Genomic DNA, 25,207 nt, shown 5'->3' on the forward strand with positions numbered 1-25,207 from the left:
GTACTCCAATACCATACCCAGCAGGATAGGAAGGTCTATCGGATAAACAAGAGCCGTGAATAAAACGGCTCGGCGCGAAGCATCGTTGATGAGGAAGTGGATTTGGGGACGGACTTTATCCCCGAATAGTGTGGAGAGACCGTTATACGAGCTTTCAGTTAGGCTCGAAAGTTATTAGTTAAGCTTATCACAAATAGAGTCAGGTAGATCTTCTTTCAGCCAAGTCTCAGAGCACGTTTGCTAATCAGTGTCACGTTACAATCACCGCTGCAGAACAATCCCAAATACGAGATATCTCACTGTTAACCTTCTTGGCACGAACCCGGTTAAAAGAGAACAGATGCTTCTGGTATAGAACATACACCCTCACCGCAAACACCTATCTTGTGCATCTGATCACCAAGATAGATAACTGGCAATCTATGTAAGCGCCTGCTTCGGCCCCTGCGTCTCTTTAACGCTACCGGGCGAGCTTCTTTTTTAGCGAGTCATGCGCCGTGCGATCTACCATTTCAACCCCTGCATGATCTGGGGACCTTCCAAGTTGGGCCATCCAGGCCGGGAATACAACCTCCGACTCATCCAATGACTTTGATCGAGTCATTTGTTATCAGTGCCTAATGACACAATGGGAACAGAAGGGCCAGTCAGACCACAGCTGGTCAAGAGCCTATATGTCCCGAGAGATCTATTAAGAGGCCGCTGACCCGTCGGGCTTTGACTTGCCTTTTCGAAATGCTTGGTTCCACTAACCATGTGGTCTTATTTGATGTTGGTTGTGCTTTTAGGAAGGTAACATGCATGATGCATCTGTTGAGTACTGAGTGGAAAACCGCTCAGTCTTCTGGGTGATGTGTTATCGTCGGTCCCTACAACAGTCATCCATGTCTTCTTTCTCGGTTGCATCCTTGTGCTGATCTTCCTGTGCCTTTCAAGGTGGAATATGGATTACCAGGATGTCGCGTCAAAGGTACGTAGAAAAGTCGCGTAGGCTTTTGAAGACCAAGATGGATATTGTCACAAACTTGAGAATGTTCAAACATAACATGTAATCCGTTTCACATCTCTAATATTATCTCTGGATGAATGCATCATATCGAGAAACACCACGTGTTTTTTTTATCTACCGAATAGGGATCTTATTGCGAACATTGAATCGGGTGTCTCAATCTGAAAATACCTTGGACTTGTTGCAGGTCTTTGTTTGATTCAAATGGGGTATACCCTTCTTATCAATATAGACGAACTTGGCCAAGAACTGCGAAGACTCCAAAACTGCCAGGAGGTTTGGGTATATCGAGCGGCAAATGAGTCTTTCATGTGAATTGTTAACGCAAGTAGACAATAACAAATTTTCATCACGGTTGCCGATTGCCGTTCCGTAAATTCACAACAGTTGGTCAAATGAAGTCTTACGGCCAAATTGGCCGGTGGCTTTGGTGGGGGTCACCGGCCAATTTGGTCCTTGTCAGCCTCAACACCATAACAAGATAATATGATAGCTTGGGTCTGGCGGCCACTTTGGCCGTCGAAGGACGATGTTAAGTCTTCATTATGATGGAATACATATGTGCTGTAAACTATAAAAGACACTATATCAAGGCATCATAATCAGTCCTTTCATCAGTATCTCCTCATCATCCAATATAGCATCGACATCTCCAAGATTACTCAAGAACCCTTTGACGAACATGACTATCAACTCTTCTCTCGTTCTTGTTACCGGATCAACTCAAGGCATTGGCCTTGCTGTCATCAAAAAACTTGCTACCAAGCACAACTACCATGTCCTTCTTGGTGTCCGTAACACGAAAGCCGGAGAACAGATCGTCTCTGATCTTCGCAACGAGGGTTATAAGGCGAATGTTGTCGAACTAGACCTCACTTCCCCCGAGTCTATCAGCAAGGCCACTATACATATCGAACAGACCTATGGTTACCTCGATGTTCTGATCAACAATGCTGCTGTCTTGCTTGATGGACACAAGGGCCTGACAACTTGGGAACTGTACCAGAAAACATTCACAACCAATGTCATCGGAACTGGCTACCTTACTCAAAGCCTTCTTCCACTTCTACGTCAAGCCAAAGCAGGCCCACCTCGCATCATCTTTGTAACAAGCGTAATGGGTAGTCTCGCCAAAGCCACCGATGAAACTACCATTTACTACAACATCGACTATAAGGTGTATGATGCGAGCAAAGCAGCCGTCAACATGCTTATGTTTAACTTTGCCCGGGAGCTCGACGATATCGGTGGAAAAGTGAACTCTGTTTGTCCGGGCTTGGTCAAGACAGCTTTGTCGGGTTACCATGACTGGGGAACGACCCCAGAGGTTGGAGCTGAGAGGATTGTGGAATTAGCTACCACTACCGACAACGATGGACCGCATAAGACTATCAGCGATCGCAATGGAGAACTTCCAAGGTGATCATTGCAATGCTGTATTTTAGGACGGCTTCTACGTCATAATTTGATTATGTAATCGCTGAGTCTTACCTGTTGTACCTCAAAGGACTTTAGCCTAAACTCCGAATCCCAGTTTCTGCTTACAAACTGTCGTCCCTCATCCTGACTCTTGACCTTTGTGAAAACTTAATACTCATCGCGGAAAATGGACACTTCGGTAGGAACACCTTTTGTTCAGTTATGCCATCTCTGCGACAAATTCTTCACCCAAGGTGTGCAGTCTGATATACCTAATCTGACGGTAGTTATTAATAGAGTTTGTCTAGAACACCCATACAAACGCCACGTTAAGTATTGTCAGCGTGCGCAAAGTCATCGAAAAGGCCGCTCAAAGTCATGCACTGCTTGCAGGATAGCCAAGGCGAAATGCAGTTTTGGTCAACCGTGTTCACGGTGTCAAAAGAGGAATATGCAGTGCATATACCAACAACAATTTTGTCATGAGAACGTGTCAGAGATCGGACAGAAACAACAAGGCGATGATTCAGGCCATACCGATTTACAAAGCCTAGACTACGTTGTGGCTACTGAGTCTATGAGTACCTCTTTTGACTTTAATGATGTGATGGTTGACTGGGCGGCACCATTGAACACGCTCTCGGCATCTCAGCCGATTACATCTTATGAAGATATATCGTTCTGGAATATCTCTAGCGATCTCCGAATGAGCATGGTACCAAAATCACTTAGTGCTAAAGGAGATTTGACTCGTGTACCCCGTCGTCTGTCAAACTTACAGCACGCATCACGTATCGTTATGCAGATGCTTTACGCATACCCTCAAATGATGCTTCGTCGGCAAACATTTCCACAATTTATTCATCCTCACTGGCATCAACAGCATCTCCCGGAGGCGCTCAGTAACTGTATGGGTATTGCCCAGCTCTTTGCATCGAGAACGCCCGAAACTGGGCCATTTTTATGGAAGACGATAAGCGCGGAGCAGAACCGCCTCCAAGAGAAGGTAATGTATTTTCGGATGTGTTTAGAATGCCGCTGACATGAACAGCTGTGTACATTCACCCCTTTGGAGGTTCACTTGTGTCTACAGGTCATGATCATCTACATGATTATGGCGATGAGCGATTCCGACACAGATAATAAGGAGCGGATTACGACATTATTTGAAACAGTCGAGGTAAACATCACCACAACCGTTTGATCAATATCACTCACAATCCCAGATTATCGGATCGCGCTTCCTCGACCTCACAGGTTGTTACTCTAACTCAGAGGTGAGCGAACCCAGCGCGACATGGGAGGCGTGGATTTTTGCCGAATCACGTCGCCGCATGTCCTGCCTGTGGCTGGTAATAAGCTGCGTCATCACCATTGAGAACGGCCGAACATGCAGCCGCTATGGTGCATTGGAAAGTCTTGCACTACCATCAAGCAAAATGCTTTGGGAAGCGCGAACACGGGAGGAATGGCAAATGGAAAAGAATGTCTTTGATACTGGCTGTGCTGTGGTTACTTTGGGTGAGCTTGTCGACGCAATGACAAGCCCGGGGGGTTCAGATACAAGGCAGAAATTACAAAATTGGCAAACTGGGAGTGATAATTTAGCTGCAATGTTGAATGTTGCTGTTGAATTTGTCTGGGGTCAGGTTTTATAAAACGGACATTTCCACAGTAGGTAGTATTGGCAATTATTGACATCCACAACTTCATCAGCTATAAATTCGTCGTATCATCATTGACGCCTAAGCCGAAGAAAACGGTATAGATTGAAGCACGTGATATGTCGCCTCGTTCTTCATGCCGCCACTTTCATCTTGTGTCCTCGCCAACCGAACCTCAACATCATTTCAATTTCAGGGTCCCTCAGTGGTGTAATGGAGACACTTTCGTCAGGCACTATCACCATCATCTTTCACCCTTTAATCCAAAGCCATGGAACAAATTGCTGGACAAATATCTCTCAATGACTATTTCCGTCCTATCCCTCCTCCTCTACCGCAAAGACAGGCAATGCAGCGGTCTCTCCCTCCTCCTCCTCCTTCACCAGAAAGACAAGAACTTGCTGTATCATTCATCAGCATATCATCAGACGAGGATGAGCCCGACACCCGAGAACTTACGGGTCCAACGCTCTGTAGGGAACAACAAGATCTTCTTAACCTGATCATGAGCGACGAAAACGTCTTCTTTACCGGTTCAGCCGGCTGCGGAAAATCTACTGTTCTGAAAGCTGCCATAGCTCAGCTCCAAGCTGCTGGTAAAAAGGTCGCCGTTACTGCACCTACGGGCAGGGCGGCCCTCAACGTTGATGGTATTACCTTGTATTCTTACATGGGCTGGAACACTAATGATGTCAAATTGGATTTGGACAAGCTGAAAGGTAAAATGTACGGGCAAGCAAAGAAAAATATCCGGAAGAGTCTCAAAGCCACATATGTTTTGATTATCGTTGAGATAAGTATGGTGGAGAACAACTTCCTATCACGAATGGAAGCAGTTTTGCGTGATATCCGACATATCGAACGTCCCTGGGGTGGACTACAGCTCATTGTCACCGGTGACTTTTGCCAGCTACCTTCCGTGTTACCCTTTCAGAATTGCTGGGTATGTGGGGAATCAGAGCAAGAATGACAGAATCTTGGCATGGCAGGAGTGAGTTGTTCCAAAAACCACGGCCCTTGGAAAATAGACGAAGATAAGTGGGCTTTTAAAAGTCCTGCGCGGGAAGCTGCCGACTTCGCCTGTGTTTACCTCTAGGAGATTCATCGCCAGAGCGATAGGCCATTTATCAAAACGCTTCAGAAATGCCGCCTTGGTATTCCTTGCTCCGAACAGGAATTCGACATGCTTCTCAACCACGAGTCAGAGGTGGAAAATGCCACACAACTTGTTTGCAAAAGGAAAGAGGCTAAAAAAGTCAACGCTGAAAAATTGGACGAGATCACAGAGCATACACCAAAGGACTACAAATGTGAGGATGGTATCTGGTTCCCCCCATCTTATGACGGAAGAAGGGATACCTTTAGCGACCGAACTAAGGAACGGAATTTAGCGTACTTTGATGACCGCCACCGGTTCAACATAAAAGTCGAGCTCAAGAAAACACAACTCGTCATGCTCCTGGTCAACCTCAATCTGAAAAAAGGGCCTCGCCAACGGCAGTCAGGGTGTCATCGTCGACTGGGAACAAATTGACATGGAGAAACTACCAAAGTTCGACGGGCCGGATGGCGACCTCAAGACAACACATGTTGGACTATTTACAGACGAATATATGAGAAACAATCCCGAACCAAAGAACCAAGTATGGCCTGTCGTGCGATTTAGCAATGGCTATAAAAAGACTATCTACCCGGTCTGCCTCGTCCACTCTGTCAACGACCACTTAGGAATTAAGGTCTTTAGGACTCAAATCCCTCTCATACCAGGCTGGGCCATCACTATACACAAGAGTCAGGGAATGACTCTTGAGCGAGTTATTGTCAATCTGAAGAACACCTTTGAGGTAGGCCAGGCGTATGTTGCACACTGTCAAGAGCAACGAGCCTAAGGGGGCTTCATATTCAAGGAGGGTGCAAAGGTTCGTCCAAAAGTTTATCAGCAAGCTTGAATAAAAACCAAGAGGTTCATAACTTTCTAAGGGAGAAGTTCGGTAGCCGACTACCTTCTGATCGCGAGGGTTCACGATTGTGAACCCTTGGAGTACTGGTAGTGTCTTTGGAATAGTAATGTTGTAAGAGGCTACAATTACCAGGTTCCTGATGTAAGAGGTCACTCTAGATGACCGTTGATGGAATGGGAGGCGGCCGATGTTTTTCATATGTGAGTTTTAGCAGGAAAGGTTTCGGCATCATGGAAGTGAGGAAGGTACCACGAATTTGGTCATAATTGGGGAATGTAGAGAACTTTGTGTAACTGGGTAGACAATTTTGAGATTGAGAATTCTATTCGAATACAAATACATACATATAAAACGTCAATCTCGGTCGATATACCTAGGCAGATCGATGAGCTTCATCAACAACTATCTAGCAAATAGCCACTATAAATTGTTGTCAAGCGCCGACAGCCTTAGGTCAAACGCGGCAATACGTGTAGGTTGATCTCCGCCGAAGTCTCAATTTTCTAATGTATTAACGTCTGGACCTTCACCTTGAAACTCCTCATTCCCAACAATTCGGCTCCGATAACCGAGCCTAGGATATGGGCTTGGGTATTTGTTGTCCCTGTCGCTCACCCATCGCGGATAACTTGGGTTCTGGAGCAATATGTCAGAAGTTTCGACCTTATCAACATAAGCACACTTACGTCGTCAAACAATGGGTGTTTAGAACCGATTTCTAGCTGTTCTTGATACCACTCAGTTTCAGGTAAGTGTCGTCTTCTACACCAGATGCATCGCGGTACTGTCCTGGGTGATACAGTTCTACCACACGTGCACCAGAACTAAAACCATATGTCAGTATAGATCTTTCATCATGCAAAGGACTTTCAGAAGTTCATACAGCTCGTTCGAAAGCATGATCATGCAGCGTCTTGGAGGGCTCACAGTCGTCTCCAAAGTCAACATCGTATCGAACGATCCAATCCCACTCCATTTGTGTTCTTTCTGCAAAATACTGTCTTGTCGTCTTTCGTTCTTCATCTTCGCATCGCACACAGATCCACCGGGTATAGACATCGCAATCACATCTCAGATTGACAAACTTGTCGCTTATTTCCTCCTCCGTCTTCTTGTCGCATTCCTCACATAGACACATGATGTTGTCTAGCTCGAAATTCCCTCTCAAGTGCGGTCGGCGGTTGGGACGAGCGGTTGGGGGAGCGGCACGCGGATAGCATCGACATTCTTCGCATACATTGATGCCACACTTTATGCACGGAAGAGCCTCTGCTTCATCACACTTCACGTTGTAAAGATATACCTCGATTTCTTCGTCACCTGAAAGGTGAGGGTTGATATCCCATCGACCGGGCATGGGGTTTCGGTGGTATGAGCCCTTGAAGGCTTGACGAGCCGCAAGACCACGTCCATCGCAAAGTGATTGCCTAGACAGAAAGCCGAATATTGCGTCCGAAGAGTGTATGATGCTGTAAGCGGATCGACTTGTCAAACTGAGTTTGTGCAAGTCAAGCGTTGAGAGCCAAGGTGCCAAAGATGAGAGGATGCTGTAGGAAGAGATAAGATCCACAATATCAGGGTGGAAATTATCGCAAACTTTCGCCGTCATATTGTAGATCATTCGGTAACTTCGAATTGAGTGTCTTGTTTCGAATTGCTGGACTGATCAGATAACTCTTCCAATACACATGGTACGTCACGTGTACAAGAGTTATGAGTGAGTAAGAACTTAGGTCTTTGTCAGATTCATTGCTTATCCCTGACTGTGAGCTGCTGCAGTCAGCGAATCGAGTTAGCCGAGTTGCTTATGGACATAGGCAAAGAAATTATACTGGTCAACCTGCATACCTGTTGTGGTGGTCCGATAGGCGCGCATGTCGTCGTGATAATTAGGACTTCTTGGACCATTTATGCTGTTTGTCTCGGCGCTCAGGCAGCATTTCATGTAGGTACTACTGTCGCTCGAACTAATTTCGGGCTAAGACCCTGCTCAGAACATCAAAGATAGCCAATGTTGGCTGAATGCTTCAAAAGTCACAACAAATAATGAAATCGGGTGCCCAGTTTTGTGACATTATCGGATAAGCGGCGAAAAGTTTATCGTCAGAGAAGGAAACAGCTTCAGAGACGTGATGCTGAAAGCCGACAGATGATGCATAGACAAGTTTATGAGCAGGGATATATTTACTCTCAAGAGAAAGACGAATAACTCTTCAGCAATTTCCGCTCTTATTCAACAATAACTTCCCCCTTCTACATTGCGCGTCCTTCTCCGTTAACCTCATGTCAGGTAATTCAGTGCTGTTTATATAGCAGTATTCTGGGAAGCACAAAGACGTTGAATGCACCTCATGCTTTCTCTGCCTCAGTGGCGACAAGGTTAGCAATCCACTGCCTGTGCGTCTCCGATAAGTGCGGGCTATGACCAGACTCAATCTCCAGAACTGTTGCTCCCCATTTATCGGCAACAAAAGTCAAGATGTCTTTGGTAAAAATCGGATCATCCTTGCACAACACCAATATCTTGGGGATGATCAGGTCCGCCGGCGTACAAGGAACGGAAACTTCGAAGGGACCTTTACTTTGATGGCAAAGTGTTGGGATTATCTCATCGGCGACACTCTTGTCCACATCAGTAAAGAAAGCCCCCATAAGCTTCTCGTTCTTCAGAGGTAGGCGTGATTCCTTGGAAAGCAATTAGATCGATGTACTGAGTTGGAGTGGGCAATAACTCACGGATACATCATGAAACCAAGCTGACGTATACTGCCCCCCAACAGAGTCGTACATGGAGATATCCTTCTGTAACACAGGAGTCGGCGCGATAAATATCACTGACACAAATCCACCATTTTGCCCTTTCTGCTCTCTCTCAGCCTGAGAGTATCCATTGACAGCGACCTGTAGCGGTACAGCACCATAGCTGTGTCCCACTGCGATGATCTTCCGCCCGCTATCGATATACGGCATAATCATATCTTGAATAGCTTTAACGTCGTCATCCAAGGCCTTGCCATCGACTGAGTCATCGTAACCTGCCGAGGCCAAAGTCGGAGCGATGACGGTGAAGCCTTGTCTCTCGATGGATGCGATAAGGAGAGAGTAATGCTTTGGCTGGTGCCACGCACCATGCACAAAAAGAATTACTGTTTTCTGCTGATCTTGTGACATTTTTTCTTTCCTTCAGAGAACCAAGTATTGGGTAAGATGGAAGACGTAGTGACGTTGGAATTGAGTGAAGGTTAATGAATGGTTCGCGGCCCTGTCATTAATGGAGTCGGTAGTCAGCGAGATCAAGCAGAAAGGAATCCTTTGCATAACCGCGGTCCGTCCAATATTACCACTGTTTTCCGAGACAGGCCGGATAATCTCGCTGCTCTGACTGTTCTGACTGTTCTGACATAGGTACAGTCATCTCAGTACGGCCCCTCAATGAGGCTGGGAGGTAAGCACTAACGCACACAACAGGATTCCCTAAAAACTCAGCCCTGCTTGCCGCGGTTAATGCAAAACTGCTATCACTCTTGATCAAAGATAGCAACACATTCATGGAAGCAGACTGAAGCATAGTTGGTCAGCCGAACCCTACAAATCACGGTCTTGGTACAGTCTAAACTTCTGCCGGCTAAATAACACTCACGCTTCGTATCACAATGGGCTATTGCCAAGGATCTCGGCAAGGCAAGGTGTCACGAAGACCACCCAACCATGAACGCTAAAAACAAAGACCCCATTGAAAGGAACAAAGGTACAAGGGTCCATACCTGCTTCTTGACACAAGAATCCCGATAAAACGGGCGGTTGAACACCTACACGCAGATAAGAACAACGATAAATAGATCCCATGGATATTCACTGCTACTACTCAGACTGTCTTTGAGCGATATCTGATCAGTGCCAGAAGAACCATTGACTAGAAGAGTATTCATGGATATACCGCTGCAATAACCATTCTCAAGAGCTGCCTTCCTTCAATATCGGCCTAAATCTACATTTGAACCAACGGTGCAGATATAACGACATTTAAGATCCTACACAATAACCAAAGTCAATCACAATATGTGCAAGGCAACTTGTCGCAACGTTTGATGCAACTGTGGCAGGCTCATTACTTTCAAGAGTAAACCGGAAGCCTGCCCTGCAAACAATGGCCCAGGACGCAGGATAGAGAGCCCAACAGTGCAGCATTATGAAAGCATGTGGTGCGACAAACTCACTGAGTAAGAGAACTGGAAACAGAATTCGCTCTCTCCCCACCATATGACTAGTCTTTGTATGTGCGGCAACACAAGACCTATCTATGGCTTGGAGTGCCACAGGGTTGCAAGCATATATAAGATAGAATAGGTGTCTCTAATTCGCTGACATTTTTAGAAGTCGAAGCTATGAACGTTAGGACAATCTATTGATGCTATACAGTGTGGAATGGGGCACTTTATCACTTCACTTTCTTGATTTCGCTAGCATCAAATAGAATGGCCATGCTTATACACATAGTTACCCTCAAATCAGCAGTATGCAAAACTTATAAATTGGGTTAAATCTATCTCTGAACTTTACCTTTACATAAACCTCTAAAATTTCTTAACGTGCTTTTACATCACAGCACACGATTAGCAACCAGAACTAGCCTAAACATGTATCAAATCTACTGGACGAAGTATTGGTGTGCTGAGTGCAATCAGCCCATCTGCACCACACCAATGACCCTCGTGTGCGTTAAAGTAGGGACAGCAGAGTGCAGGCCGACTAAGACCTGTTTTGACTCTACCCTACCGTCTACTTCATGAGAAGTGTATTGAAAGGAAGAGACTGGAGGAGGAATTGAGAAAAAAGTAACAGGGAGGTTGAAACCGGTCATTTCCAGGGCAGACTTCAACTCAGAGTCGCAGAATGTTGTCGGTCAATCACTGATGATGTTAGAAGGGATTGCGAATCTCAGGCTACAGGTTTCAATGATATCCCAGCTATCCATAGATTATACGTCCCAAGATAAATTGAAAGCAATTTCAAGGACAGTACACCAGCGTGAGAGAACCGTCAACGAGAACTCAGCTTCATTCGTTTGAGCGCATTGAAACATGTTTACTGCTACATTTATCAAGTACCAGTGTACCAAGTGTAAGTATCTAATCCAGTTTGATCCGGCTGAAGAGGGATTTAAGCCGAAAGGAAGACTCCGCCAGGCAATGTAGCATAACTATCAAGCCAAGGAGGGCACAAGTACCAAGGAGTGTCCAGTATGCCTGACGGAGGCTAAAGACTGTATGAAGCATGTATAGTATCCATTTCCCGGAGTCGAGCATGAACAATGTGAAAATAGGAATCACAACTGCGAACCACCAGCAACCATTAATATGCATGCTCATATCTCAAGTTGGCCGGCCTTTTTTTTAATGGGATATGATGCCATGGCTTGTTTTGAGGTAAACATGAAGTAAGCGGCGCTTACAAGGCTTCATTATAAGAGGCGCAGCAGAATTGGACGGAAAGTCTAAGCCGCCAGGATTCGAGTCTAAGTTCTCACGTAATTCTATCAGCATTCATTAAATGAATCGTATGTTCCCTTTGTTTCGATCACATACCCTAATTAACCAAGTACGCTATGTTCTTCCAGAATCTACCAACAGAGATAGTCGAGTGTATCGCGGAGCATCTGCATCACTCCAGTGTTTTGAACGCTCTCTGCAGAGTCAATCGACGGTTTTACCATATTCTAAATTGGTGTCTTTATGATAGAGATGCGCACAAGTTCTGCAAAGCTCTCCTCTGGGGTGCCTACCATGGAAACCTCCAGGCGATGCAAAGGTCTCTGAGACATGGCGCCAATATCCATCGCAAAGACTGCGATGACAAGACCCCCTTGACCAAGGCTGTCGAAGGCCAAAGCCTAGAAGCCATTAACTTTCTGCTCGATAGAGGAGCCGAGATTAATTATTCCAACACTTATGCTGACAGTATCATGTATGTTGCTGTTTTCACACGCAATATCGATGTCGTCGAGCTCGTTCTTGCACGTGGCGCAAAACCAGACGCTCTATCATACGCGAACACCCGACCACTATCTCTAGCTGTTTCCAGAGGGGATTTACAAATTGCCCAAGCATTGGTAAAATCCGGGGCTCGCATAGATGAGCCAGGCCCAGGGTACTACACACCTTTGATCACAGCCGTACACGAGGCCCGCAACGACATTTTGAAGATGTTCATCGAAAACGGGGGTTTTCAAAATGACAAAGACGGATCTCTAGGAGCTGAGGCAATGAGACGTGCAATATTGAACGATAATAACGAGGCGTTGGACATTCTTCTCAAAGCTGGGGTAACCCCTGTTCGAGCTGGATGGCATGGTCGCTGTCCGATAATGGAAGCTGTAAGTTTTGGAAAGATAGACCTTGCTATCTCTTTATCAGACTCAGTGTCAGATTTGAAACAGGCAAAGGACAAAGACGGTGAAGGACTCCTTTATTATGCCGTTGCTAGTGGTAGCAGACGATACACCAAATACCTCCTAGACCATGGATTCGGTCCAGACGACAGTCAGGAACCAGATCTACCAGCTGCTCTGGGGGCACTGTGTAAGACCGACTCTGTCTCTACCTGAATGAGAAATCGACCAAGATAATGAGGAGGTGAACAATACGCACAAAGTTGATGGCGTACGATACAAATTTGGGGTAAACAGGCTAGCATTCAATAATATCTTCTTCAAACTGTGTTAACGCCCTGCCACAAACGTTGTTTGCCAGCATTAAATGAGTGTTCCAAACTATCGTTTTTTTGTTTACATTCCTGGTGACAGTCTCAATGCATTAATGATTCTATAGCCTCGTCCAACGACTCTTTCGCCTTTTCCACCTCGGCCTCAAGTGTTTTCTCCTTCTCAATCATTTCGTCACGCTGTCTTTCCAGATCCTGTATCTTAGCCTTGACCTTTTTGAGCTCGGCCTGTTTTTTGTCCACAACCTTCCTTCTTGAGATTATGGCTGTGAACTGGCTGAACTTGGGATGGGTGATTTTTGACATTGTTAAGAGGCTAGGTCTTAACTCACAAACACTTAGGAGTTGTCTTTCTTCTGACTTTGGAACTGTCGAATCTACACGGGGAGGGAGGGTCAAATTTATAAGCACTGCATGTGTTCAATAGTATTATGATTCACTCTCTAATCCAATTCCCCTATCCAACTACCATTCCAGAACTACAGTTAATTCCGACTCAGCTAAAATGAGTTTTCTAGTTTCGACCGGCTCTGTTAGTTCAAGGGCATGTTTCCGCTTAACAGGCTTTTCATCTTTGACGAACTGTTTTGTTCCGGCAGACGGTTCGGCTTCATTTTGGGCTTCTGGCTCACGGCACTCTTTTAGTTTATCTCTGTCGTCTGGATCAGTTGGCTTTTCAGCTTCGGTAACCTCTACTGCTTCAATAGACTGTTAGACATTGGTAGACTCTTTGACCTCGCTGGGATTGTCTGGCTTGGTAGGCTTATCGGTTTTTTCTTATTCAGTCATGTTATCGGTTTTCTGTTGAAAAGATCTCAAAGATGAGTGTATTGGTATTTGTGGTTACGAGATGATATTTGCTCTTTTCTACCATGCCTTAATCATACGCTTATAGCAAGTTCCACTCGACCAAGGGTCATCAGTTCACACATATCATGCCCATCTGAATCACGTTGATTCCAGATCAACTTCTATCACTGCACCAGTGGCCAATACTCATAATCACTCTCCATCACATGCACATGGCACATGTTCAGTAGTACAGAACTGTCAAGTCATTATTTTGAATTACTAAAATCATAAAATATCCAATCAGTATAGTGACGACGCTAATAAAAGTCTATGCCCGCCCAAACTCGGAAAATGTCAAAAAAAGTAGCCCATGTTTTGTGCGCCAATCGCCCGCAAAGATTTCCCCGCCCTAACTTCGAGCCTTCCACGCCAGCACAGCCCAAGGACAGATACCATTAATTTTCTTCTTGGTCTCCCATGAAAACTCTTCTTCGCTGTAGCCTATCCATTGCACTTTGTACCGTCGTTTTTCTTCCTCCAGGATCCTCAACACGTGGTACTTGAGAAATTGTGTCGTTTGGCAACGACCTCCAAGGTTCTTCCAGTAGGCCAATACGACGATCGGCATTACTTGTTGAAGCTCTTTTTCTTCGAGCCAGATATAATACCAAGGACCCCCGTAGGTAAGCTTGTACTTGAGTCGAAAAGTAACTTCGCATTTATCGTTATGTAGGTTATGGCTTTCTATAGCTGCTCGTACGGCGTCTTTATAGAAGTCATCGTCGTCTGTAGTTTCGCATGATTAGTCAAGTCTCTCATAATTCGGTTCGTCTTACCTTCGTAAAGCGCGTTTGGCAAAGCAGCATACGTGTGTTGGTCTGAATTTGTGTTAACTCAAAGTTTTCACGCTGTTTGCGAAGGACATACCTTGGATAAACATGATGTGTTGTTGACAGTTCGATGTTGCTTGTGAAAACATGAGAATCGAAGTGGTTTTGATAACGAGGTTCCAAAATGAGATTAGTTGAGGTCCGTGAAGTATTCTCCAGCGTGGACGCAAAGACTGGCATTGGATGGTATATAATGAACTGTGTTGCTCAAGGCCCAGGTGAGATAAAAAGAAGAGTCCAGACAAAGAATATCGGTAGCGCTCAAATGGTACTTGACAGTGCGTTGACGCCAACAAAGAGAACCTTGATCAGACACTAAACCTTGTCAAGAGGGATAGGCTAGTAGAGCAAGAAATAAAAGCATCGCCAGTATCTTTGGGATCTCGTAAAATGATGGCATCTACTGATTTGTGATAAATGTATGAAGAACAAACAAAGTGTGGCTGTTGGACCGAGTGACTAACTGACTGAAAGGAGGGAGTGAATGAGACGACACGCATGACAAGACGGCCCATATTTCCGCCAGTTCCGTAGAGGGAAAAAAAAAGATGGGACTACCGCGGGTGCCCGTGCGTTTGTGTTTTTTTAGTGACAGGAATCTGAGCAATCACAAATCTGTCATTTACTTTTTCCCATCTTTGTGCCACCACATGTGAGACCTGTTAGTTCATCGTACTAGTTACGGCTAATGTGAAATGTATGTTAGTTCAACTTTGGACGAGGGTATCAAAAGAATTGTGTTTACTTAAACGAGCACCTGCCATAGACTATCTTCCATACTCGTCGTCTCATGTTTGAGCGACCAGGCGATAACAAACAAACAGACAAACAGTAACAAACTTCAAGTAGCGAACCTAAATATTGTGTGTGACAGCCACAGTAACTTGAATGTTCCACTTGGTCTTTTATTCTCGTTTGTAACTGTCTATTTTGAACCTTCGGATAATGACGATAATGTCAACATCTTTGACGTTTTGGTATGAATGAAATGGTTAGGCTCTTGGTTATGTGATGCAAAGTGGTCTTCTCAGGTGATGTTTGATAAAGCGCATCAGCCAGATCAACTGTCTCACTCTGGTTCCCGCTCACCTCATTGAGACCCAAGAGGCCATATTTTGTCTCAGATGAGATGACGTCATGACTGGGTTAAACTGCCAACTCACCGCTTCTTATCCGTTCGACTTATAAACCTAGACAAGATAGAATAATCAAATATGACGGAATAAAAGGACAGACCTCAACATCCAGTACAAGAGGAATCCGAGTGTTGGCATTGTCTAAAAAGACAATAGGGTAAGAACGTGAGAACTCCGTGTGGGTTCAGAATCTGATGGTTTTCTCTAAAGTGAGGCTTACAGACACGAAGGCATAGACTGCCACATAGCAGCCACATCTTGCTAAAACAATTATATATTGAGAAAGCAAAGAGAGTGATTGTATCCGAAAGTTTTATTGTTCTTCATAATGGATCATGAATGCTTACGACATCTGCCCAAGTTAACATTATTCTACAATTTGGGAACAATGTAGGGTAAGCACATTACCATGACTGAAAAGTCATCATCCCTATTTATAGAATAGAGTCCCACTATGCCATGTCCACTAATCTCGTCAAAAAACAATTAGTAATTTGCTTGACGAAACATCTCAATATCAAGGACGCGAACATGTGGCTTGCGAAACACGTCGCGTCACTGGCTCTAGCGGCGACAATTGGCCATGTTGTGTGTCAGGAACAGAAACCACTGATCGATGTAATAGCTTCCGAGTCATTCTTTACCGTCCGTGAGCAATCTCCCGATCTCTGCGATGCTGAATCGCGCCAATGGACAGGTACTGTCAATATCACGGCTGATAAGTCAATGTTCTTCTGTACGTATGCAATAAAGTATTGAACCTGCGTAATTAATATTCTCAGGGTACTTTGAAAGTCGTAATAAGCCTCAGACCGACCCTTTGTTGCTATGGATGAGCGGGTAAGTCATCATCTGCAGCAAGCCAAGCCTAGCTAATGCAGCCTTCGCAGTGGACCTGGTGCAGCTGGAGAGATGGGCCTCTTCATGGGCAGTGGGCCTTGTGTCGTTAATCGAGATGGGAATTCAACTCGCCGTCTAGATTATTCTTGGACCGATCAAGCTAACGTTGTCTATATCGAGTAAGTACTCTTACGTTGACGTGGAGATCTAACTCACTCTTCTTAGTCAACCCGTAGGTGTTGGTTTCTCAAAAATCACAGATCGCGATGATATTGCCGTCAGCCTCGAACAAGGTGCTCGCGATGTACACTCTTTCCTCTCAACTTTCTCTCAAGACGTCTTTCCCGAACTCGCAGGTCGACCTTGGCATATTACTGGTGAATCAATGGGTGGCCATTACGTGACAGGCTACACACAACACATTGTTTCCCAAGAACAGAATAATGAGAGGCTCGGCGTTGAGCCACGCATCAACATCTCATCTGCAATCATCGTGGATGGCTATATAGATGCAACGCGGCAGTTTATCGGTTACTATGACTTTTTCTGCAAAGACTGGGCTAAGGATGGTCGCAAAGCGCCGCTGATGAACAATACAGCGTGTACTATCATGGCTGCAGCGATACCAGAGTGTGAAAAACTGGCGATCCGGTGCCGGGAGTCTTACGACATTTCTGAATGTAAAGCCGCGAATGAAGTCTGCGAAGAGACCATTGGCGAATACTTTCTAGATGGTGTCAAAAAAGGAGGCTGGGACCCCTACGATGGTGAGCACACCTGCTTGCTTCACATGAATAGTGAAGTATAAAAGTCATAAGAACGTATATTGACTTGAGACAAGATCGACATCCTTGCGAAGAACCTCCCATATGCTCCAACCTCGACCACGGACCTACGTGGAAGTTTTTGAACCAACGTTGGGTTCAACAAAAGCTTGGTTTCAGGAACTTTTCCTTTGATCTAATTGATTTTGACACCAATAAGCGATGGGATCAGGCTGAAAACCTCCATTTGCCTGTTACTCGAGAGTTGACCTGGATCTTGGACAATACAAACATATCAGTCCTCTTCATAAACGGCAATGATGATATTATCATGTGAGTACTTGATAAAAATACAAAGACCGACTTCAACGGCTAACAATCGCAGCAACACACCAGGACAAATGAGCATGTTAGACAACCAGCCATGGGGAGGACAGGAACTGTACCGCAGCCTTAAATACGATGCCTGGCACTACGAGAATGGAGAATTGACGTCGAATATTGAGGGCTGGAATGCCAAAAGAGGAGGCTTTTGGAAGGGAAACGATCGTTTAGCACTTTATGCTGTTGACGAAGCAGGACATTTGTCGGCACATCATCAACCAGAGGCCATTGGGGCGATAGTACGGTCATGGCTTCGCAGCCACCACGAATGAACAGCAGATAATAAAGTAAATTTGTCACCAGTCGGCCGCCTAAAGTCTTGTTTGCTGTCTCCAGAACTCTCCTCGCGCCATATCTACACTTCTGGCGTCTTCAATGATCATGTACGCTGCCTTTTCTGCGATGGCGTACACTGTCGCTTGAATATGTGCACTGATTTGTAGAGGCATGATGCTTGCATCAACCACCCTCAGTCCCTTAACACCATAGACACGAAGCCTCTCGTCGACAACACCACCCTCAATGCCTGCGCGTCCGCCCATAGCACAAGTTCCGACGGGATGCCAGTCAGTGATTGTATTCTGAGTGATCCATTCGTCCATGAGCTTGTCATCCTTGTAAGCTGCGGCTGTCGGAGAGGCAGGTGCACGGATGATGTTGGACAAAGGCTCTGTATTCACAATCTTCTGAACAAACTGCAGGCAATGCTTCATAACATCCATGTCGAGTTTTCCATGTGTACCTTCGTAATACTTAGGATCGATATCAGGCGATTGCTCTGCCGGCGTAGACCCAGGGCGAGAAGGACCGATATGGATGGAGCCAACACTAAAAGGATACTGAAGGATCTGCAGCATAGTCCCGTACTTCTTGCCCTCCTCACCTTGGAAATATGGGTTCCAGTTTCCAAGGTCGAAAATGTACTCGATCTGACCCAATTTAGAGTTACCGTTCAGTCGATGAGCGAGAATATCGTGTTTATCAGCGTCAAATTCAGAAACTTGGTCTGCGTCAGTATGTAGGGAGGAAAGAGTCTCTTTGGGGACGAAATGTGCCAGTGGCACGTAACAAATGGACACAGGCAAAACAGTAAGTGGCCCGTCCGCAGTTTGAGCATATTGTTCACGTGCAGCCAAAGTAAGCTTTTCGTCTTTTTGCAAGTCGTCACGGTTAGCGAGCGAAGGATCTACCTCGAAGATCGTTGCAAGCACTGAAACATCGCGTCAGTCCATAACACCCCACCACAATGATTGTACATACTGATGTGCTCCTGCAGATTCTCACCCACATGCAAACTCTCAACTTTGACAGGGACCCCGGCCCTCTCAAGAATATCGGGATTCCCAATTCCTGAAAGCTCCAAGATCTGCGGTGACTTGACACTGCCAGCCGAAAGGATGATCTCCCGCGAAGCGGAAACGATATATTCTTCGCCGTCATAGGCGAAGAGAACCCCAGTAGCTATCTTTTGTTCATTAATGATGATCTCGTTTACCGTTGCGTTGGTTAGGATGTGCAAGTTATGCGGGCGAGATGCACAGTAGTCCACTGCATAGGATCGACGAGCAGACGAGGGGTCGACAGCGTTGATGCATGTCCAGACACCAACGTTTGACCCCCCGAGATGGGCAGTGTTGGTTTGGACGCCTAGACCATTGAGGGTACGATGCCAGAGACTGTGTGAAGACGAGTAGTCTGTCGGATAAGAGATTTGTATGGGGCCCGAATCACCCAAAGTGTCTGCATCGTGAGATATCTCATGCTCATTCTGAGTTTTCTGGCTCGGCGGATGAAACGTCTCGGACCGTTTGAAGAAAGGCCTTTGTAAATTAGCACAACACTTCAGGCCCCTCGAGAATACTCACAAGAGACTATCCCACCCCCAGCCCTCGTTCCCCAAAGCCTCCCACGCATCATAATCATCCCTGCTAGCGCGGTTCCAGGCCATATAGTTCAGCGCGCTGGTGCCTCCCAGCACCTTTCCGCGGGGCCACGGAAGAACCCGACCACCAAGACCCTTCTGAGGTGTTGTTTCAAGCTGCCAATCATAGGACCCCCCTAAGGAACGGCCATAGTGACCAGGGATGTCAACATCGGGATCATTTTGGACTACTCCTCCTGCTTCGATCACGCCGATAGTGTATGACGCGTTGGACTCTGCGAGTCTGGCAGCGACTGCAAGACCGGCTGTTCCGCCACCGATTATGATGAAATCGAAGGCAAGGTGACTGAATTCGTCGATGGTGTGGAGGGAGGGTACCATGGTGATAATCGTAGGGGAAGCTGTGCGGCTGAAGCTTTAGCTTGTTGCTTAATGTGCTACAGATGACAGTGTCTCAAAGCCTTTTTATCGCGTATTGATAGGCACGGATGAAACCGTGTCCAGGAAAGCAGAAAAAGCAAATATGCAGGAATAACAGCTGGTTTGTAAGCCAATTAGATATTCAAGCTCATTTAAGCACCTTGCTTTTGTAATTTCACAGAGAAGATGGTCGTTGGTGATGGAAAATGTCGGAAAATCCGAACCATCGGTGAGGCTTTTCTGTGCAGTTACGAATGTCCCAAGTAAAAGTTCTGCAACTGCTGTTGGTCAATGATTTGTACTAAAAAACCGTTGATGATTGGTAGACACTGTCAGGGGTCTAAAGACAGCCCTGAGATTAAACCATTAGCTGAACTTAAACAATAGCGGTCCAATGTCTGTGCGATTTGATGTCCAGGAATAAATATCAATAAATTAAAGAGGAAAAGCCCCCGCGGAATACGATTTAATAAGAGGATATAGAATTTAAGCGTAGTGAAGACTCGGCACCTGAGAGTCTAGAACTTGTACAAGGAGCCGTTTGATCGTATGATGAGCCCTTAAGCTTTTGCCCAGCCGGCACCCCCACGAAAGCTCCTAGTCTAGCAAGGATCGGGAGCGGACCGAAGACAACCGCAGCCGTTATCAGCACCCCAAAGTTCCCTCTTACATCTGTCTGGCCTCTCTGTCCCTTGTTCCCTTCGTGCCGACCTAAGCGCAACGCCGCAGGATGTCTGTTCTCGACGGCACATGTCAACGGTAGAACGCAGGGGAAGAAAGTCTAATCATGCAGGCAACTTGTTGGTTGGCATTTTTTGCTAAAGGGAACGACCCTGAAATTTCGCAGCTGTCAAAATTGCTAACAGAGTTTCCATACTAAGATTGACTACTCAAGGATGGGCCTGTCTTTGCTTTTGCATGGTACGATTTGATGAGCTGAAAGGTATGCGTCTTGGGGGCATTCAACTGTCGTAAAGGTATGGATCCATGTTTGACTATGGTAGTAATAAACATGAGGGTAGATGACAGATCGAACCCAAATAGCTGAAGATCTTCTCTTCACACGTTCGGTTAATCTTTGCGACACTGACAGAGTATGTCAATCATCTTCTCAGCATGGAGTTTCTGCAGTCTTTGTTAATCGAGTCTTGGGTACTCTGGGTACTGGGACTCTTCATTGTGCTTTGTCGCCTGTGAGTCTCCAACTCCTCTCAATCTAGTGTGATTACTCACTTATTACAGTGCATCGCGACGCTTAAAATTGGGAAGATGGAATCGCCTTGCAATTGAGGATTATCTCATGGTATTTGCGCTTGTGAGTATGTCGCGATCCATCAACCAACAGTATGCTTATTGGGAACAGGTCAACTTCACAGGTGTTGTCGTCTCTATTAACGAAGTGGCTAAGAATGGCTCTAATTACATGGCGCCGGATGTCGCAGATAGCCTGACACCAGAGGAAAGGGATAAGGCTGTCTTTGGAAGCAAAATGACATTCGTCCTTGAGATCTTTGCTCTCACAGCCGCTTGGACGATCAAAGCTTGTCTGCTCTTTCTCTACGGTCGACTAACACAAGGAACATCAATTAAGCAACGCTGGGCTGTCAGGTTTGTCGCAGCCTTCTGTGCGATTACTTATATCATCGTCATCTTTTTGTTTGTCTTCTTTTGGTGTTCGCCAACACCCGAGTATTGGGCTGTACCAGTGAATCCTGATAAGAGTATGTCTTCCGCAAACAATTGGTGGTTCGTCTGACATGTCTCTAGTGCAATGCGCAACATACTACTCACACATGATCACTGCAACCGCGTGCAACATTGCCAGCGACATCATGCTGATCCTGCTACCTATTCCCATAGTCATCAACATCAGCCTTTCAAGAAAGAGGTAAGTATGCTTACCTATGGCGGATACGGTCACTGACCTTAGCAGACGAATCGGACTGTGCTGTGTCTTTGGCCTTGGTCTATTCAACATACTTGCCGCGGTTCTCAACCGGTACTACAACTTCAGCAACCCCAACAGCTACGTCTTCCTTTACTGGTAAGCATCAATCACGTTTGAAGTAAACCCCTCTAACACCTTGGCCAGGTACGTCGCAGAATCTGGCGTCGCGCTCTGGGTCGGTAACCTCCCTCTCTGCTGGCCCGTCCTACGTCTCGCCCTTGGTTCGAAAGGCGACTCCTCAAACCCCTCGTACCCGAATCCATCATATCGAAACTCCTCGTACCAAGATAACTCGGCTCGACGAAGAACACACGCACGTAGTAAACCATCTGCATGGGCAAAGCTGGAGGATGAGCATGGCACGCGTGCCGCTGAATCACCAGATCATGGAAGTCAAATTGAACTTGTAGAACAACACGGCCAGCAGCCTTACTTTGTCGAAGCAAAGGCAGGTATTGCCGGAGATAAACTTGAGAAGGGAACTGATGGGCATATTACTGTTGTGACCAAGGTGGAAGTCAGCGAGGATCGACTTTAGTCTGTGTCTTATTATTTCTGTTCATTTCACAGTATTATTGACCATAATTAAGATACGTAGTATCGCCATCGAGGACATAGCTCCAAGAACTAACGTGGCAACGGAAGCGTACACCACTAAGTCCAGTCGAAAGTGCCAGCGATTCTCTACCGTAGTTCCCGCAATAAACTTCCAATGTAAGATTCTGTGTTCCGCTCCAACCGATCCTGACCACTTGACTAAACCGCTCAAGAATTAGTGCAGGCGAGTGTGGTTTCATTGCTGAACAAGCTGCATGCGGCGTCAAGGATTATGGAGACCTAGGCCCTGATGTTGTTGGACCCTGGTTGAAGAAGCAAGCCATCGACATGGGGGTCGGGGGACGGCTCAATCGCTGAAGACTACAGCTTAATTTAGGTGTCTTCCGGTAAGGGACGCCATAATATGCGCATGCAGTTTGTAATTGATGAACGGTTCAGCACGCATGTCAGACCACGCGGGGTCTCCTTTTGTCGAGTAGTGGTCCAGCCCGGACAGCGGACCAACAGCGCATTGCAGGGATCACAATCTGCAGCACATTTCAACAACAAAACTCCTTCAAGCCCCTCAAACTTTGTCTGTAACTTTATATTGATGGCTCATCTTTAATTTCCACCTCTCTTTTCTCTTTATTCTGATCGGTCGTCACTATGTCCCTTTCCCCCCATGACACAGAAGCAGTTCATGAGAAGTCTGCAGTAACTAGTTCCTCTCCCACGTTCAGAGACGATGACATATCCAATGAGTCCACCACTCCCCCTTCTTCAATCTTTCAGAAGATCAACAACCGCATTGAAAACCTCGCTGGACTAGAAGCGAGAGGTATCCAGCGTGTTTTACCCGAAGAGCGACAGCCTGCTTCAAGCGCTGCAGACCTTCAAGTCGCGCTACTATGGTTCAGTGCGAACCTATCACTAAATAACCTCGCCACAGGCCTTTTTGGGCCGATGGTATTTGGGTTGGGGTTCCTGGACAGCGCGCTCCTTGCGGTGTTTGGAACAATCTTGGGTGCTTGCTCCACGGGGTACATGGCAATATGGGGCCCGCAGAGTGGAAATCGCACGATGGTAAACATGCCTTATCCCTCTTGAATGAACGATCTTTGACACTTGATGATACAGGTTGTGCTACGTTACTTCTTCGGTTACTGGCCTTCAAAGATTCCAACATTTCTTAACATAGTTTTGATGGTTGGATATGCTACAATCGACTGCATCATTGGCGGACAGGTTCTATCCGCTGTAAGTGGTGGTACCATGACCATCTTGGTGGGTGTGATAATCGTCGCTATCGTTTCATGGATTGTCGCTGTCTTTGGCATGAAAATCTTTCACACCTATGAACGGTACGTTTACCTTACAGTCTTCCATCTTAACTTACTCACATAACTCAGGTATGCTTGGATTGCGCAAGTAGTTGTACTTGCGGTGCTTATAGGTGTTGCAGGGCCTTCATTCAACGCCTCTGCTCAACCTACCGTCTCCGGCCCAGCACTTGCTGCCGGTCGCCTTTCATTCTTCACATTATGCTTTTATGTCCCGAACTCATGGGCTGCTGCTGCGTCTGACTTCTATGTCTACTATCCTGAGCGCACATCTCGATTGAAGGTCTTTCTGCTTACTGTTATTGGCCTGACCATGTCATTCACCCTTGTCTACCTCATTGCCATTGGGCTGGCCACAGGTCTCGTCAGCAACAAAGACTGGGCTGACGCCAATGCTATCAGCACTGGTGCTCTCATAGTCAAGGCTTACGATCCTCTTCATGGCTTTGGAAAGTTTTGTTCTGTTGTAGTAGCCCTGGGCGTTATCGCCAATAGCACGCCTTCTCTTTACTCAGGCTCACTTGGCTGCCAAGTCCTTGGCCGTTACACCAAAGCTGTACCTCGATGGGTATGGTCTACTGTCCTGTCTCTGATTACCCTCGTCCTCGCAATGGCCGGCCGGGAAAGCCTTCTAGTCATTTTTCAGAACTTTGTGGCGCTAATGGGATACTGGGTCATGCTCTTCATATGTATTGTGTTGCAGGAACATTTAATCTTCCGTGGCCGTCGAGGGTTTGACTGGACTGCATGGGAAGACAAAAACTACCTTCCTGTTGGGCTGGCTGCTTTTGCGAGCTTTGTCCTGGGTTGGGTCGGTGCCATTCTAGGCATGTCTCAGGTGTGGTACATTGGACCTGTGTCACAAGCGGCACACACAGCTGATCTAGGAATGTGGTTGGGCTGTGCATTCGCTATCGTTACATTCCCTATATTTCGACACTTCGAACTCAGGATATACGGAAGATAGGCTATGGGAGAAATTTGGTGCTATCTGTAGTAGAAAACATGCCTCATGAACCCCGAGGACGAAATTTTGTTTGTTAGACAAGAAAAAACCGGTCTGCTTTCTTCAGATATCTACTTTTGACTCTACACAATATCTAGGGTTTATTACGACATATGGCACATTTGAAATCAAGGTACATGCTACATATTTCATTTTGTGTACACTGTCTAATAGATACTACTTCTTAAACATAGGCTACTTGTCAATGAGGCCAGTAATATCATCTTTCGACAAAGAATGATCACCCGATTGCTTTCAAAACCGCCCATTCATCTGGGAATGATTTCTTACCAGGAAACTCCCGTCTAGTTGACAATGGCGAAACAATACAACCGTAAATAGGCTTGATCTTCACCAAGGTTACAGTGCCCTGAGGCTTCCCGTCATGGCCTGTTTCCAGCCTTCTACCACAGAACTTTGTCCAAGGTACGACTGAAAGCCACTGTCATGATTTAAAGTTGATGTATTCAAAGTTAAAAATGTATTGTATGC

At 46.0% G+C, this 25,207-nt stretch overlaps 10 protein-coding genes across 10 annotated transcripts; 6 read left to right on the forward strand and 4 right to left on the reverse strand.

Moving 5' to 3' along the window:
• The first annotated feature begins 1,509 nt into the window (after positions 1-1,509).
• EDB82DRAFT_575020 (uncharacterized protein) lies at positions 1,510-4,157 on the forward strand. The gene is made up of 4 exons (XM_025734994.2): positions 1,510-2,428; positions 2,822-3,434; positions 3,480-3,608; positions 3,655-4,157. Exons 1-4 carry the CDS (start codon positions 1,692-1,694, stop codon positions 4,084-4,086), a joined length of 1,911 nt encoding a protein of 636 aa, XP_025585745.2. The 5' UTR covers positions 1,510-1,691; the 3' UTR covers positions 4,087-4,157.
• A 1,011-nt stretch (positions 4,158-5,168) lies between these two features.
• EDB82DRAFT_172559 (uncharacterized protein) lies at positions 5,169-5,721 on the forward strand. The gene has a single exon (XM_065607122.1). The coding sequence runs from the start codon at positions 5,276-5,278 to the stop codon at positions 5,624-5,626; it is 351 nt and encodes a 116-aa protein (XP_065464842.1). The 5' UTR covers positions 5,169-5,275; the 3' UTR covers positions 5,627-5,721.
• Positions 5,722-6,402: 681 nt separating this feature from the next.
• Positions 6,403-7,793, reverse strand: EDB82DRAFT_499246 (uncharacterized protein). The gene is made up of 3 exons (XM_025734996.2): positions 6,937-7,793; positions 6,740-6,877; positions 6,403-6,689 (listed from the first exon to the last, which is right to left on the reverse strand). The coding sequence occupies exons 1-3, from the start codon at positions 7,672-7,674 to the stop codon at positions 6,549-6,551; spliced, it is 1,017 nt and encodes a 338-aa protein (XP_025585747.2). The 5' UTR covers positions 7,675-7,793; the 3' UTR covers positions 6,403-6,548.
• Positions 7,794-8,231: 438 nt separating this feature from the next.
• EDB82DRAFT_172566 (Alpha/beta hydrolase fold-1) lies at positions 8,232-9,307 on the reverse strand. The gene is made up of 2 exons (XM_025734997.2): positions 8,790-9,307; positions 8,232-8,738 (listed from the first exon to the last, which is right to left on the reverse strand). The coding sequence occupies exons 1-2, from the start codon at positions 9,222-9,224 to the stop codon at positions 8,403-8,405; spliced, it is 771 nt and encodes a 256-aa protein (XP_025585748.1). The 5' UTR covers positions 9,225-9,307; the 3' UTR covers positions 8,232-8,402.
• A 2,536-nt stretch (positions 9,308-11,843) lies between these two features.
• On the forward strand, positions 11,844-12,741 carry EDB82DRAFT_499249 (ankyrin repeat-containing domain protein). Its single transcript, XM_025734999.2, has one exon. The coding sequence runs from the start codon at positions 11,854-11,856 to the stop codon at positions 12,655-12,657; it is 804 nt and encodes a 267-aa protein (XP_025585749.2). The 5' UTR covers positions 11,844-11,853; the 3' UTR covers positions 12,658-12,741.
• Positions 12,742-13,812: 1,071 nt separating this feature from the next.
• Positions 13,813-14,353, reverse strand: EDB82DRAFT_499260 (uncharacterized protein). The gene has a single exon (XM_025735001.2). The coding sequence runs from the start codon at positions 14,191-14,193 to the stop codon at positions 13,975-13,977; it is 219 nt and encodes a 72-aa protein (XP_025585751.2). The 5' UTR covers positions 14,194-14,353; the 3' UTR covers positions 13,813-13,974.
• A 1,713-nt stretch (positions 14,354-16,066) lies between these two features.
• On the forward strand, positions 16,067-17,872 carry EDB82DRAFT_499266 (Alpha/Beta hydrolase protein). Its single transcript, XM_025735002.2, has 6 exons — positions 16,067-16,327; positions 16,374-16,431; positions 16,482-16,610; positions 16,657-17,198; positions 17,273-17,528; positions 17,581-17,872. Exons 1-6 carry the CDS (start codon positions 16,123-16,125, stop codon positions 17,849-17,851), a joined length of 1,461 nt encoding a protein of 486 aa, XP_025585752.1. The 5' UTR covers positions 16,067-16,122; the 3' UTR covers positions 17,852-17,872.
• Positions 17,871-20,027, reverse strand: EDB82DRAFT_172653 (uncharacterized protein). The gene is made up of 3 exons (XM_025735003.2): positions 19,445-20,027; positions 18,840-19,399; positions 17,871-18,789 (listed from the first exon to the last, which is right to left on the reverse strand). The coding sequence occupies exons 1-3, from the start codon at positions 19,840-19,842 to the stop codon at positions 17,891-17,893; spliced, it is 1,857 nt and encodes a 618-aa protein (XP_025585753.1). The 5' UTR covers positions 19,843-20,027; the 3' UTR covers positions 17,871-17,890.
• A 562-nt stretch (positions 20,028-20,589) lies between these two features.
• EDB82DRAFT_499271 (uncharacterized protein) lies at positions 20,590-22,420 on the forward strand. The gene is made up of 6 exons (XM_065608593.1): positions 20,590-21,074; positions 21,124-21,196; positions 21,245-21,602; positions 21,649-21,769; positions 21,815-21,925; positions 21,974-22,420. Exons 1-6 carry the CDS (start codon positions 20,998-21,000, stop codon positions 22,365-22,367), a joined length of 1,134 nt encoding a protein of 377 aa, XP_065464843.1. The 5' UTR covers positions 20,590-20,997; the 3' UTR covers positions 22,368-22,420.
• Positions 22,421-22,946: 526 nt separating this feature from the next.
• On the forward strand, positions 22,947-24,930 carry EDB82DRAFT_499274 (permease for cytosine/purines, uracil, thiamine, allantoin-domain-containing protein). The gene is made up of 3 exons (XM_025735005.2): positions 22,947-23,452; positions 23,507-23,730; positions 23,779-24,930. The coding sequence occupies exons 1-3, from the start codon at positions 23,036-23,038 to the stop codon at positions 24,674-24,676; spliced, it is 1,539 nt and encodes a 512-aa protein (XP_025585755.1). The 5' UTR covers positions 22,947-23,035; the 3' UTR covers positions 24,677-24,930.
• Positions 24,931-25,207: the final 277 nt, after the last annotated feature.

Source organism: Fusarium venenatum (assembly GCF_020744135.1).
Source record: "Fusarium venenatum strain MPI-CAGE-CH-0201 chromosome Unknown EDB82scaffold_2, whole genome shotgun sequence".
Taxonomy (NCBI): domain Eukaryota; kingdom Fungi; phylum Ascomycota; class Sordariomycetes; order Hypocreales; family Nectriaceae; genus Fusarium; species Fusarium venenatum.

Bases quoted from the DNA above. Each gene is read 5' to 3' on its own strand.
- EDB82DRAFT_575020 (XM_025734994.2), top strand. From the start codon at position 1,692: ATGACTATCAACTCTTCTCTCGTTCTTGTTACCGGATCAACTCAAGGC. The intron at 2,429-2,821 runs GTGATCATTGCA...CACTGCTTGCAG, and splicing joins CGCAATGGAGAACTTCCAAG to GATAGCCAAGGCGAAATGCA. The intron at 3,435-3,479 runs GTAATGTATTTT...TGACATGAACAG, and splicing joins AGAACCGCCTCCAAGAGAAG to CTGTGTACATTCACCCCTTT.
- EDB82DRAFT_172559 (XM_065607122.1), top strand. From the start codon at position 5,276: ATGCTTCTCAACCACGAGTCAGAGGTGGAAAATGCCACACAACTTGTT.
- EDB82DRAFT_499246 (XM_025734996.2), bottom strand. From the start codon at position 7,674: ATGATCTACAATATGACGGCGAAAGTTTGCGATAATTTCCACCCTGAT. The intron at 6,878-6,936 runs GTATGAACTTCT...ATATGGTTTTAG, and splicing joins ATCATGCTTTCGAACGAGCT to TTCTGGTGCACGTGTGGTAG. The intron at 6,690-6,739 runs GTAAGTGTGCTT...ATATTGCTCCAG, and splicing joins AACACCCATTGTTTGACGAC to AACCCAAGTTATCCGCGATG.
- EDB82DRAFT_172566 (XM_025734997.2), bottom strand. From the start codon at position 9,224: ATGTCACAAGATCAGCAGAAAACAGTAATTCTTTTTGTGCATGGTGCG. The intron at 8,739-8,789 runs GTGAGTTATTGC...TTGCTTTCCAAG, and splicing joins CTTGGTTTCATGATGTATCC to GAATCACGCCTACCTCTGAA.
- EDB82DRAFT_499249 (XM_025734999.2), top strand. From the start codon at position 11,854: ATGCAAAGGTCTCTGAGACATGGCGCCAATATCCATCGCAAAGACTGC.
- EDB82DRAFT_499260 (XM_025735001.2), bottom strand. From the start codon at position 14,193: ATGCCGATCGTCGTATTGGCCTACTGGAAGAACCTTGGAGGTCGTTGC.
- EDB82DRAFT_499266 (XM_025735002.2), top strand. From the start codon at position 16,123: ATGTGGCTTGCGAAACACGTCGCGTCACTGGCTCTAGCGGCGACAATT. The intron at 16,328-16,373 runs GTACGTATGCAA...TAATATTCTCAG, and splicing joins TGATAAGTCAATGTTCTTCT to GGTACTTTGAAAGTCGTAAT. The intron at 17,199-17,272 runs GTGAGCACACCT...ACTTGAGACAAG, and splicing joins AGGCTGGGACCCCTACGATG to ATCGACATCCTTGCGAAGAA.
- EDB82DRAFT_172653 (XM_025735003.2), bottom strand. From the start codon at position 19,842: ATGGTACCCTCCCTCCACACCATCGACGAATTCAGTCACCTTGCCTTC. The intron at 19,400-19,444 runs GTGAGTATTCTC...TAATTTACAAAG, and splicing joins TGGGGGTGGGATAGTCTCTT to GCCTTTCTTCAAACGGTCCG. The intron at 18,790-18,839 runs GTATGTACAATC...GCGATGTTTCAG, and splicing joins GAATCTGCAGGAGCACATCA to TGCTTGCAACGATCTTCGAG.
- EDB82DRAFT_499271 (XM_065608593.1), top strand. From the start codon at position 20,998: ATGGAGTTTCTGCAGTCTTTGTTAATCGAGTCTTGGGTACTCTGGGTA. The intron at 21,197-21,244 runs GTGAGTATGTCG...TATTGGGAACAG, and splicing joins ATCTCATGGTATTTGCGCTT to GTCAACTTCACAGGTGTTGT. The intron at 21,603-21,648 runs GTATGTCTTCCG...ACATGTCTCTAG, and splicing joins ACCAGTGAATCCTGATAAGA to TGCAATGCGCAACATACTAC.
- EDB82DRAFT_499274 (XM_025735005.2), top strand. From the start codon at position 23,036: ATGTCCCTTTCCCCCCATGACACAGAAGCAGTTCATGAGAAGTCTGCA. The intron at 23,453-23,506 runs GTAAACATGCCT...TTGATGATACAG, and splicing joins AGAGTGGAAATCGCACGATG to GTTGTGCTACGTTACTTCTT. The intron at 23,731-23,778 runs GTACGTTTACCT...CACATAACTCAG, and splicing joins ATCTTTCACACCTATGAACG to GTATGCTTGGATTGCGCAAG.